The 13,053-nt window shown below is 37.6% G+C and overlaps 1 protein-coding gene across 1 annotated transcript; it reads right to left on the reverse strand.

Moving 5' to 3' along the window:
* Window positions 1–57: 57 nt before the first annotated feature.
* LOC140836657 (potassium transporter 10-like) lies at window positions 58–11,168 on the reverse strand. The gene is made up of 8 exons (XM_073202330.1): window positions 10,389–11,168; window positions 9,701–9,926; window positions 8,849–9,094; window positions 2,344–2,394; window positions 1,901–2,161; window positions 1,614–1,781; window positions 1,232–1,486; window positions 58–1,150 (listed from the first exon to the last, which is right to left on the reverse strand). The coding sequence occupies exons 1-8, from the start codon at window positions 10,512–10,514 to the stop codon at window positions 135–137; spliced, it is 2,349 nt and encodes a 782-aa protein (XP_073058431.1). The 5' UTR covers window positions 10,515–11,168; the 3' UTR covers window positions 58–134.
* Window positions 11,169–13,053: the final 1,885 nt, after the last annotated feature.

Below are 13,053 nucleotides of genomic sequence, written 5' to 3' on the forward strand. Positions count from 1 at the left end.
AATAGTATATTTACAGAAAGAAAGGTAGCCCACTTTTTTGCTGGATTAAGCTACAAGTCTGTGTATATAAAATGTTGTTTCATTTCATATCTGGTTACTATTTTTGTCATCAACAAGATTGATGTAAAAAAAAATTATACATAAAAAACCTGTCCGACATTTAACAGGCTTTCATGAGGTACATTAAAAATCACACTATTCTCCCTGCAGATCTTCCTAAGAAATGCATATATGTAATCAATGGCTATCTTTTTGGGTATCATTGATTCCCTCCTTGCTCTTACTACTGTGTTCCCCAGAATGTGTACCACCCCAGAATCTCTACACCCACTCAAAAACTCCGTTTCATCCACCTCTGTGTCTCCATGCGACCCTGAGCTTGCACCAGCAGGCACGATCCAGTTTGTCGAAGAAGTCGTGAGATTCATGGTCGAAGTGGACGTGTCGGCCGCGTTACCTTGCAGCGGGAAATCCATCGACTGTTGCGTTTGCTGTCCGTCCAAACTGTAATCATCCGAGTCTGAACACCCATCCATCATGGACTCGAGCCGAACAAAAGTGAAGAGATTGTCGAACAGCTTTTTCTCGAACTCCTCGTCTTTCTTGTGTAGGTCCTTGTAACCATATCTTGCCACGCAACGGAACATGTGAAAATTCTTCGGCCCTATGCGTTTCACGAGGAATCTTTCCTCTGCTGGTACCGTGTACACTGGGAGGTACTTCACACAGACGAACACCACCACAGAATGTATAGCCGGCAGGTTAGTGATAAAGTGTGAGAAAATACGTGGGACTCCACTAGCTAGCTCGGTGTACACGAGTCCGATCCCAGGAACACGGACCAGTCCAAGGCTGGGACCGAGGCCTAAAATCCAAGCCATTGAGACCTTGCTATGCATCTCGAACTCGTAGCGTTTTACTGTCCCGTAATGCCAGACGTACATTATGACGAGAAAGGCAGCTGCAATCACTAGAGGCACCCAACCACCTTGATTGATCTTAAAAAGCACAGCAGAGAAATATGTGCACTCGATCACCAGAGAAAAGAAAGTGAAGAGTAGGACGAGGACCCAATGACAGTGCCAAACTAGTAACATTATTAGTGTCATGAGAAGAGTGGTCACAAGCATGACGATCACAACTGCAGTACCTGTGTCACATCATACGTAACGTGGTAGAATTGACAGTGGGATACCATATTATTAACTAGCAATGACGCATTATAACTCACCATAGGCATTGGCAATTTGGCTTTGATTCCTAAATCCAGCTGTTACAGCAATACAGAGAACCAATAGGATCCAATTGATATCAGGAATGTATATCTGCCCCAGAAACTTGTTCGATGTATGCACAACTTTGACTCTTGGAAAACAACCAAGGGCATGGGCCTGCTTGATTATCGAAAAGGTAGCAGATATTGTGGCTTGACTAGCAACTATAGCTGCAAATGTCGCGATAATGAACACTGGCCAATATATTCTTTCTGCATACAAAATCCAATAAATCTCAAATTTTGACGAACATCCAGTATTTCTGAATACTCCAAGGCCACTCTTAAATTAAATCAATTCTCAGAAAAGTGTCAGAATACAAGGTTCGGCCATATATACCTGGAATTGAACGGTAAAATGCATCAACCACATGATCCTTATTTACCATGAGGTATGCTGCTTGCCCAGAGTAAGCTAATAGAAGGCAAGGAAATACAACTACAGTAAAAGCAAGCTGTATAGTAGATACTGGAAAATGGGAAAGATCAGCGAAAAGAGCTTCAGTCCCTGCAAAAGAAGCCCTGGTATATCAAGTACTTGCTCTATAGTAGACTTGAGACTCTAGAGTGTAAAAAATGTCACCAGCATCCATTCATAGGATGAAAGAGAGAGAGATATATATATACCTGTGATACTGAGCATGATCCCTCCAAGGGACGTCCAGCCATCTTTCCCTCCCCTCTTGAAGTAGCGATACATATGTACAGGCGAAAAGGCTCTCAGAACTGATTTATCGTATGTACATATATTGAAGATACCGATACCTCCAATCAAGAGAAACCACAGAAGAACAATTGGAGCAAAAAGCCAGCCAACTTTATCTGTGCCATAATGTTGCATGCTGAACAAACCAACTAAGATGAATACAGCAACGATTACAACCACATCTGTATGAAAGAACGTGGCTCAATCTCATTATAAAGGCCATAAACAAAATTTTGTTGTGAAACTTACACATGATATCAGTGCAAGAACAAGAAAAGTAATATTAATAAACTACACAAGCAAACACACACACACACACATATGAGAGAGAAATGGTTCAACTTCAAATGTGGATTACACATACCATTGGTCATCTTAGGGTGGTCCACCTTGATTCCTCCAGAAGCTGAAAGAACTGCAGCAATTATTTTTGCCAAAAAAAAATTCTTAGAAAATGAAAAATAAGGAAAGGAGGAGGTTTTGTACACAGCACATGCTGAGTAAAATTACTAGTATCTTTCTAATAATAACACTATTGTTTTGCTAATTTTGGTTTTAAACGGTCCAAGCAAACAAGCAAAAAGACACTATATGAACTGAACTGGCTCACATATTACTTTTGAATACAACAAAAGAGTAGTTCATTAACCATAAATTCAGTGCTTCTATTGGACCATGTTCTGGAAACAATCGATCAACAACATGCTTACATCAACACGATTCTAGCCATATAAAAAACAAACATCAATTCCAGCATTGGATTTGCTCAAGTACACTTATCATTTTAAAGATTTACCATGACATCAATTTCAAATTTAGGATGAAGTAAAGTTTTAAAATCTCCTTGTTCTCAAGTGTTTATTAGAATTATAGACCCCATAAAATAGGATATTGTGTCCTGCAGTTGTTGATTATATAACAAGGACTTGTCTACGAACTTTGCAACCGAAAAATTTTATATGGATTTCCCACTCAAAAAAATCATGCTTTATTCCCTTGTGTTGTATCAATAAAAGCTGAAACCTTTTTTTCAATCCATCTAGCTTTTCATCATCTTTTTCTTCTCAATGTACTACATCAAAATTCTCATTTCCAGTCTTTTTAGTTCAAATTCAATATACAATTTCCCATAGCCTATTCCCTCATCCCTTCTCTCTAATTTTCATTTCACAAGTCAAATCATGACTGGCATGTTCATACTTCAAAAAAATTGACCTTTTTCCACCCTTGTTTAAAAAGTATATCCAAACACCATTTAAAATTTTCTTTTTCCCAGTGTCCAAAGTTTTCATAATATTTTCCAAGGGAAAAGTGAGAAAAATCATGTGTAAACAAGTATTTAAATAAGTGTCTTGAAAACTGACTGGAACTATATCATGTTAAGTTAATTTGTTATGGTGCCATGCTCTTGAGCATTTGAATACGAATGCATAAAACAAATTTATCCCAGCTTCATGGTAAAAGTTATCTAATTTCATTCACAACTTGCAGATTAAACAACGTGAATTAAATATTAATCAGCATATAAAATAGGTCACGGGATGACTGTGATGGTCTACAAATTATGATAAACGTGTTGAACCAATTCAAAGTGCTAGAAAATTGGTGGTTGGATTACTCTAATCCATGTTGGGCTTCATCATCCACTCACGTAGGTGTAGTATCTTGCAGATACTCTTGCCATTTAGATAAAATCCATCGCAAAGAAAATATTATGTCCAAGTCAAATAAATATGCATCTGCTTTCTCATGGTGTTCGCAAAAAATTACTATCTGTAAAATCGTATTTCACCATATAGCAACTTTAACCAATTGTTAGGCAGTATAAATAAGACTAGCTAGGGGCTTTGTAAAGAACTTTTGAATCATTTTCTTAATAATCAAATTGAGTTTCTTTCGCGGGAAGCTATGAGCTTCATTTCTCAATATGGTATCAGAGCCATCAACTGTCGATTCCTGAGATCTTCATTTCTGAGATCATCAGCTCGAGCTTCATTCCTCTCAATTCTCCACATCGATAGCAGAGGATCGATTGCTTGTTTTTTTTTTTTCATCTCATTTTTCCGAGATTTTGCTTCCATTTTTTTGTAATGGCTTCTGCCGCTGGTTCGCCATGGGGATTGAACACCAATCAAATTGATACATATGATCCTCTATATGTGAATCCATCGGATACTCCTGGTCTTAATTTGATCAATGAGCAGCTCATCGGCACTGAAAATTATGGAGTCTGGAGCCGAGCGATGGTCATCGCTTTACGCGCCAAAAACAAATTGGCCTTCATTGATGGCAGCTGCTCTCGACCTGCACCTGGAGCCAATACTAATCTACAGTGGGAACGATGCAATGCTATCGTGTTGTCTTGGCTAATGAACAGTGTGTCGAAGGAAATATTTGGGGGCATTGTGTACTCAACTGATGCAGCCACAGTTTGGGAGGATTTACGGGAACGCTTCGACAAGGTGAACGGTTCCAGAATTTTTACATTACATAGGGAAATTGGACAATTAGTGCAAGGTAACTGCTCTATCTCGGTTTATTATTCGAAGCTTAGGCAGTTATGGGATGAATTCGGGTCTTTAGTTGTCTTGCCAACGTGCTCTTGTGAAGCGGCAAAGAAATATGTGGAATATATCCAACAACACAAATTACTCCAGTTTTTAATGGGATTGAATGATAGCTATGTGCACATTCGCAGTCAAGTGTTGATGATGAGTCCTCTTCCCAATGTAGCTCAGGCATTTGCTATTGTCTCTCAAGAAGAATCCCACCGAAGCATATTAAGTCCCATACCATCTCAATCGAATGTTCCCTCCTCTGGTTTTTTTTCTACACAAGATAGGAGGCGTGATATTTTTCGTTGTGACCATTGCAATATGCTTGGCCATACTAAACAGCATTGCTTCAAATTGGTTGGATATCCTCCTGGCCACAAACTGTATAAAGGTCCAACAAGAGGGACAAATCAGAAAACCAATAGGGACTGGAATGACAAAGGAAAACCAATGATGAGAGCAAATATATCAGTAACTCCACAAGCCGTGGTGGATCAAGTTGAAACAACTTCTGGCACTGAGACTGGAAATTTTTTCACTCCAGCTCAATATGCAGCTATACTAAAGATGCTTGAGAAGGACCAACCAGTGGGTGATTCGAGCATGGCTTCGGCTAACATGGCAGGTAACAGCTCCTCTTCTGCTTCTAAGTGGATAATTGATACAGGGGCCAACGATCACATGGTTGGCCATCACACCTTGTTGCATAATTCTTTGCCATATGCTGATTCCACGGGGTCCATTCAATTGCCAAATGGTCATACCACCAAAATCACTCATGTAGGAGCAGTTGACATAAACAACAGTATTACCCTCGATCATCTCCTGTTCGTTCCTGATTTCAAGCATAATCTGTTATCCGTTTCCAAATTTACCAAACACCATCACTGCTGTGTCACCTTTTATCCCAATTTTTGTGTGTTTCAGGACCTCTCCAATGGGAAAATAATGGGGATTGGTAAAGAGGAGAGTGGCTTGTATCATCTAGACAACTCCAGTCTCTACTCCAAAGATATGGAGCGTCATTTTTGTTCTATCAATAACTCTGTACATTTGTCTCCTTCTTTGTTTTCCGCTGTAAATAATCATGTTTCCCATGAAAATAATGAAAATCTTTGGCACAAGAGACTTGGCCACATTTCTATATCTCGAATGAAGATGCTTCCTTTTTTGTCTCATGAATTCAATATGTCTCATTGTGGTATCTGTCCACAATCTAAGCTCACTCGATTGCCATTTCCTTCCAAGCGATCGTTTGAGTCCAGCCATATCTTCCAGTTACTTCACCTGGATGTATGGGGGCCATATAACACAACCACATATAATGGAGAGCGTTATTTTCTCACTATAGTGGATGATTTTTCAAGAGCCACTTGGGTCTATCTCCTACACTCAAAGCTTGATGTGCTTCCCACTTTCAAAGTTTTTTTGCTTCTCATTCAGAATCAATTCTCTGCCACTGTCAAGTTCATTCGGACTGACAATGCCACTGAGTTTTTCCAGGCAGAATGTACTACTCTTCTCAATTCATTGGGCATTATTCACCAATCCTCTTGTCCTTACACCTCACAGCAGAATGGCCTTGTGGAAAGAAAGCACAGACATATTCTGGAAGTGGCTCGTGCTTTGAAGCTTCAGGCTTCACTCCCACACAAATATTGGGGTGACTGTGTTCTCACAGCAGTGTATCTCATCAACCGTATCCCTACTCCCCTCCTTGCAAAACATTCTCCTTATGAAGCATTATTTCATCACACCCCTTCATACTCTCATTTGCGGGTGCTTGGTTGCTTATGCTATGCCTCGGTATTACCTCGTGGGGACAAGTTTGCTCCTCGGGCAACTGCATGTGTTTTCCTTGGCTATTCATCTACTCAAAAAGGTTATAGACTTCAAGACCTTACCACTCACAAATTCTTTATTTCTCGAGATGTTCAGTTTCATGAATCCATTTTTCCTTTTTCCCACACTACTGCTCCTCCACCCATTTTCTCTTCCTTGCCAGCTTTGTCTACTGATGAAGATCTTTCCATTTCCTCCTCTCCCATTCCAGCACATATTATTTCCCAAGATGCTCCTATGCCACCACCTATTCGCAGGTCCTCCAGAGAGTCCCGTCCTCCCATTTGGACTCAAGACTTTGTATGTTCCTCCTCACATCACTTGCCATTTTCTCCCCATTCAATTACCAATTCTGTTAATTACTCGAATATATCTTCCCCTTATAGAGTCTTTCTATCTCATATCTCCACCATCAAGGAACCAAACACCTACAAAGAGGCAGTTCTTGATCCCCGTTGGCAAAAGGCTATGGCTCAAGAATTAGCGGCTTTGGATGCCAACCACACATGGGATCTTGTTTCGCTGCCTTCTGGTAAGCTTCCTATTGGCAACAAATGGGTGTATAAGGTTAAGTATCACGCTGATGGGCGTGTTGACCGTTTCAAAGCTCGGCTTGTTGCGAAAGGATATACCCAACTCCATGGGATTGATTATCATGACACATTTTCACCGGTAGCTAAGATTACCACTGTTCGTTGTTTGCTTAGTGTTGCTGCCATTTGCAATTGGTCTCTTTACCAAATGGACGTTACAAATGCTTTTCTTCAAGGGGATCTCGACGAGGAAATTTACATGACCTTGCCTGAGGGTCTTCGAAGTCTAAGGGGGGATTCTACTAGACTTCAAAGTGAGGGGGAGATAGTGTGTCGGCTAACAAAATCATTATATGGTCTCAAGCAAGCTTCGAGACAATGGAACATGAAATTTGCGCAACATATGAGGCTTGCTGGTTTTAATCATTCATCACATGATCATTCCCTATTTGTAAAGAAAGAACACAACTTCATAACCATTTTATTGGTTTATGTTGATGATATAGTTATAACTGGAAATCATGAGCCTTCAATTTCAAGCCTAAAAGAGTATTTGCATTCAAAGATAAAGATAAAAGACTTGGGAACATTAAAGTATTTTTTGGGAATTGAGGTTGCTCGATCAAAGGATGGAATTTGTTTGAACCAAAGGAAATATGCCTTAGAACTCATCTCAGAAGCAGGACTTGCTGGTGCTAAGGTTTTTAACACGCCTATGGAGCAAAATCTGAGGCTAACCACAAAAGAATATGATGACAGCATTGGACAGAAAAGTTCACTTGATCCATTGCTCGATGATTCTGGTTCATACCGTAGATTGATTGGGAGATTGATATATCTTACGGTGACACGTCCAGACATATGTTTCACAGTACAGTTGCTAAGTCAGTTCATGCATAATCCTAAAGCATCTCACATGGAAGCTGTTGTTAGAGTTTTAAGGTACTTGAAAGGTGCACCAGGACAAGGAATCCTACTTTCTTCGCAGAGTTCACTCTCATTGACAGCATTTTGTGATTCTGATTGGGGCACATGTCCGATGAGTAGACGGTCAGTAACGGGTTATTGTATCAAGTTGGGTGAGTCTCTAATATCTTGGAAAACCAAGAAACAGTCCACGGTTTCAAGATCCTCGGCAGAGGCTGAGTACAGGGCGATGGCAAACACGACTTGTGAAGTGGTTTGGATTGTTGAGATTTTGAAAGACATGGGAATGAAATTACAGCTTCCAGTGAAACTATATTGTGACAACACGGCAGCGCTACAGATTGCAGCTAATCCATTATTTCACGAAAGGACAAAGCATATAGAGATCGATTGCCATCTAGTTCGAGAAAAGATTCGGGACAAGTTGATCGAGACGTCGCATACATCTACAGATCAACAACCAGCGGACTTGTTTACAAAAGCATTGAGCAAGAATCAACATCAGTATCTGTTGTGCAAGCTTGGAATATTAGATCTATTCCATGCTTGAGGGGGAGTGTAAAATCGTATTTCACCATATAGCAACTTTAACCAATTGTTAGGCAGTATAAATAAGACTAGCTAGGGGCTTTGTAAAGAACTTTTGAATCATTTTCTTAATAATCAAATTGAGTTTCTTTCGCGGGAAGCTGTGAGCTTCATTTCTCAATACTATCCCCTACCGTTTTTAAAAATTGTGATCAGGGGGCAAGTTAAGAAAAATTAAAAGAAAATTAATTGTTCATCCATATATACACTTTCTCCTCTCGGATTCCTTTATTTCTTTTGAATGTTTATAAAAATACTATTTATTGCATCTTGATTCTACTAGTGTCTATGTGCTCATTTCCTCCAACAGTAAAGCGTACTAAAAGCATAACTGGTCTGTTAATCGGAATACATCAAGAATGGTGATGCTTAAAAAAATTGAACACCCTAACAAAAAACAAAATGGGGATTCAAGATAAAGTACCAGATATAGCAGGGGTGAGAATTCCATCACCAATCACCATGCATGTGCCAACAAGAACTATCCAAAGAAGGGCGTTCCTTCTGAAAGCATGTGCCTCCAGCCATTTCTTGATTTTAGCAGGAAACGATTTCTCATGGAATGTGCTACGACTATAAGTCGTCAGTTGCTCATCAGTACGGTGCTGATTCGGAATAATTTTCACTTTAGCATGCCGACAAAGTAATGAATAAAGAGCAAAAGTTCCTCCTAAACACAAGAGATGAAGATTTATAAGTGCTATACTGCTATCATTATTTACTAGAAACTTTAGGAAAGCAACAACTAGCTAATGCAAAGTTTTGAAGCATGGAGCAGAAACTGATGACAAACGTAATGCCTCCTAACTTTATCCACTTGGTGGATAACAAGTCATGTATACTGACTTAATCAGTGGAATACAAATGCATGAATCAACATACAAACAAGTTAAGACTAGAAAAAGTAAGTATGCGTCTTTAAATATGCATGAAAAAATCCTGTCTGATACAGGTGAAACAGGGTCAAACGGATCAATATTGTATTAAGTGCGTTTTATACCGATTTAATTTATCCATAATTGGGTGTTTGATTAAACTCCACGTGCTAGTAGTTTGAATGGTACACATGTTTCCCAGCAATTATTTTGTTTGCTTGCGAAATTATTATTTCCACTAGTATGGTGACAACATATAAGTAGTTCCATTCACTTGAAAAGCAGTGTAAAGAAATTTTAAGTCCCCAGACAAGAAAATCTCACAACGATCATAGCAAGTAATATAAATTTCACCAACTAATAATGGTGTGACAAATAATTTTTGGCATACAACATCTTACCTTGACCATTATCATTTGCTTTACACACGATGAATACATATTTAAGGAGAGGTATCAGTGTGAGGGAATATATAATCAAAGAAAGGGCACCAACGATATCCTCCGTGTCTTCAATTCCATGAGGAAAAGTATTGTTGAACACATACAAGGGCGATGTACCCAAGTCTCCGTACACCACTCCCAGGCTCTGGAACGCAAGCCTTGCAAGCAAAATTGCCGAGAATTTCTGTTTAAAATAAAAGAGGATGAAGTATATGTCGACAACATCATCAACAGAAGCAAAGTAATCCTCATATCTCCACATTAATATAGAACTGTAGCAGCTAATAATAATAGTGAATAATCAATTGCTACATCCATTTTAGAATATTCCATCAAGATCATGCACTTGATAGCTAAAGCTTTTAAACTATCCAACGTAAAGGGACGACACATAAAATAACTACAAATATTGCAGAAAACATCACACAATAATTTTAACCAATCAACTAAGTAAGAGAAGTAGAGACTAAATCAATCTAAAAGAAAGATAGAATATAAACCTGATTTAAATGGCACCCAACCAAGTAACTGCAGATTGTCTGATTCTAGTTTGTAGCTCATTGAGACAGTAACTCTATCTCTCTCCCTCTCACACACACGCTGTAGGCATTTATTTACATGAAAAATGAAAGCACGAGCATTTTACCTTTTCTCTATACATGTTATTGAGTCTTCCAGCCTCCTCATCCATCGGCTGATCAAGCTTTTGCTCCAAAACCCACATAGTTCCCTTAGTGTCATTGCCTTCATCGATTTCCACTTCAGATGCCATCTTGTTTAGTCTTTAGATATTTAAAAAAATAGCTAAATCAACTGAAAGACATAAATAACCAATCTCCGAGTGAACGAAAGAAGCTCCCAAGAACCCGATTTGAAGGTCAGACACTTGTACCATAAGAAATTAAACAAAGAAAGTAGGAATTTTGATAAATATTAACTTATGTGGAGCTGGGTTTGTAATTTTATAGCTGGTCAACCCAATCTAGGCCACACAAACACCTATGAAGAACTTCATACCGAAGAGTCTTAAAACTTCCAATGCGGACTCCACGCCTCAGTAATTGAATCTCAATCTTCCAAGTTGCCAGCTACGCAAAAACTTGAAGTAGGCTATAATCCTAAAAATTCAACTGGAATCTCAAATCTTTACACCGGAAAGAAAAACCCAGTTCACGATTCCTGGAAAAACATACACGAACTGGTTTGATGAGGGGGGAAAAAGGTCTTGAATTTTATTTAGATATGGGTGGGTAGACCACGTTAACTCGAGAGGAAAAATAAAATTTCTTTCTTTCTTTGATTGTCGTCTATTACACTCTTTTTCTATATGATAATTATTACATATTTACATTGACAGAACCCAAAGATGTCCGGAAGTGAGCGAGGTTAAACTCTCTAAAATCTCCTTTTCATCCTGCCGTCTTTACAGTGACTCGCGAATGAGGAAACCGACCGCTGCTTATATAGAGGACACGTGTCTGCGGCATTCTATGGTAGGCTATAAATGTATGTATACACGTATGCATAGGATATATGTCGCTTGACAAGCTGTTAAGCTTATCTGTAATTCAAAATCAATCAATAAGTATTTCTCAACAAATATAGTAATAAATAAGTCATTTGGTCCTGTGTGGTCGGATTAGTGATGCTTGTCGAACCGAACCGGGTATGAACTCGCCCAAATCCGGTCTAATTTGATCTCATTTAATCCTAAATCTATAATATTGGTTCTGAATTGAACCAAATCTGACAAGAAAATTGGATTGTTGATTGAAGAACTCGAAACCGGTTTGATCTGATAACTTTTTTTTACCCATAAATAATCTTTTACTCCTACGTAATTATCATCATCTCCAACTATCAATTAATTATCCAATTTCATCCTCGAAAGTATACAGAATACGGTGAACTCCATTCATATTTTAAAATAAAAAATAATATTTTTAACATAAAATATAATAATTTTTATGAATTGAATCAAGTTGGAGATCTGTCTCATAAACTTAACTGTAAAACGATCTCATCAATTTTTTTTGTGATATTTGTGCTTCATTTCTAAATTCCACTTCCTTGATATATAATTATTTTATATTATTCTCACTTTAGAAATTATAATTATACCATGCAGAACTTGTACCCTTTTTCAAAATTATTATTATTTAGTCTCCAATTGCCTATAAATTTAAAAGCAATTTTCTATTCTAAACTTGGTGTTTAATTTTTAAGTATTTTGTTTATAAAAAGATAAAATGTCGGTCGATTAAAGTCCAATCAATGCAAGAAAATCCAAAATCAGACCAGACCAATCTAATATATTACTGTATTTGTCGAATTTGAAACCGGTTTAACCCGATAATTGGTAGATATGAGTCAATAACATGCATATTTCATATCGAGCTTCGAGTATCATACTACTCGACTCGACTCGTGTATATATATCGAGTAACTCGAGCTCGAAAGTCTGAATTATAAAATTTAAATCTTGAGCTCTAACACATGCTCACGTTCAGATATGTATTGACAAAAATATCCTTTAATTTTAGTACGGAGGAGTTTATATTTATATTTTATTTTTTATTATTTGTACTACATTTGTGAATAAAATTTGCAAATATTTTACACGGAAAATGAAGTGTATATAACACAAAATTGAGTATAAAATCGATTGAATTTTCATACTTCTATATATCTAATATATATATACATACACATATATAGGTACTCGAGTAGCTCGCCAGCTACTTGAGTACAAATAATCAAAACTCGATCTCAGCTTGAAAAAATACTTGAGTTTGTCAAATTGAATTCGAGTCAAGTTTTTATCGAGTTGTTCACGAGATATTTATATGTCCAATATATATGTGTGTGTGAATGTGTGCGCATACTGTATAGCACGTAACACGAAATTAAATAATATGGACTCTAATTGTAATTTAGCCCAAGTACAGAGTACCGAATTAAAATAAGTAAGTTGACTTTGATATATGGAAAAAAAACAGACTGGAGGACGTCTACCTATGAACATTTTAAAATTATTCAACGAAAATAATATATTTAGTATTCTGCAGATTAAATTTTGAATTCTCAAGAAGAGGCAAAAGTTTATTTAGAAATTTTCCAACATATTATTCCTTCCACGAATTTTTTTATATTTATTTTATTTGTAAAATTTTGAGTGATACCCACACGATATGTGACAGAGACATGCATGATCAGACAAAGCACGTAATTTCAAAGTTATCCACTAATCTTAGGATAGACAATTGTCTCGTAACATGTTTCTAAATTTGCTTATATATGATCTCAACGAA

The sequence above is a fragment of the Primulina eburnea genome, chromosome 7 (assembly GCF_022965805.1).
Source record: "Primulina eburnea isolate SZY01 chromosome 7, ASM2296580v1, whole genome shotgun sequence".
Classification (NCBI taxonomy): domain Eukaryota; kingdom Viridiplantae; phylum Streptophyta; class Magnoliopsida; order Lamiales; family Gesneriaceae; genus Primulina; species Primulina eburnea.

Excerpts from the sequence above, each read along its gene's own strand:
- LOC140836657 (XM_073202330.1), bottom strand. The coding sequence starts at position 10,514 with ATGGCATCTGAAGTGGAAATCGATGAAGGCAATGACACTAAGGGAACT. Across the intron at positions 9,927-10,388 it reads ATAACATGTATAGAGAAAAG|AAATTCTCGGCAATTTTGCT; the intron begins GTAAAATGCTCG and ends TATTTTAAACAG. Across the intron at positions 1,151-1,231 it reads CCAAATTGCCAATGCCTATG|GTACTGCAGTTGTGATCGTC; the intron begins GTGAGTTATAAT and ends GATGTGACACAG.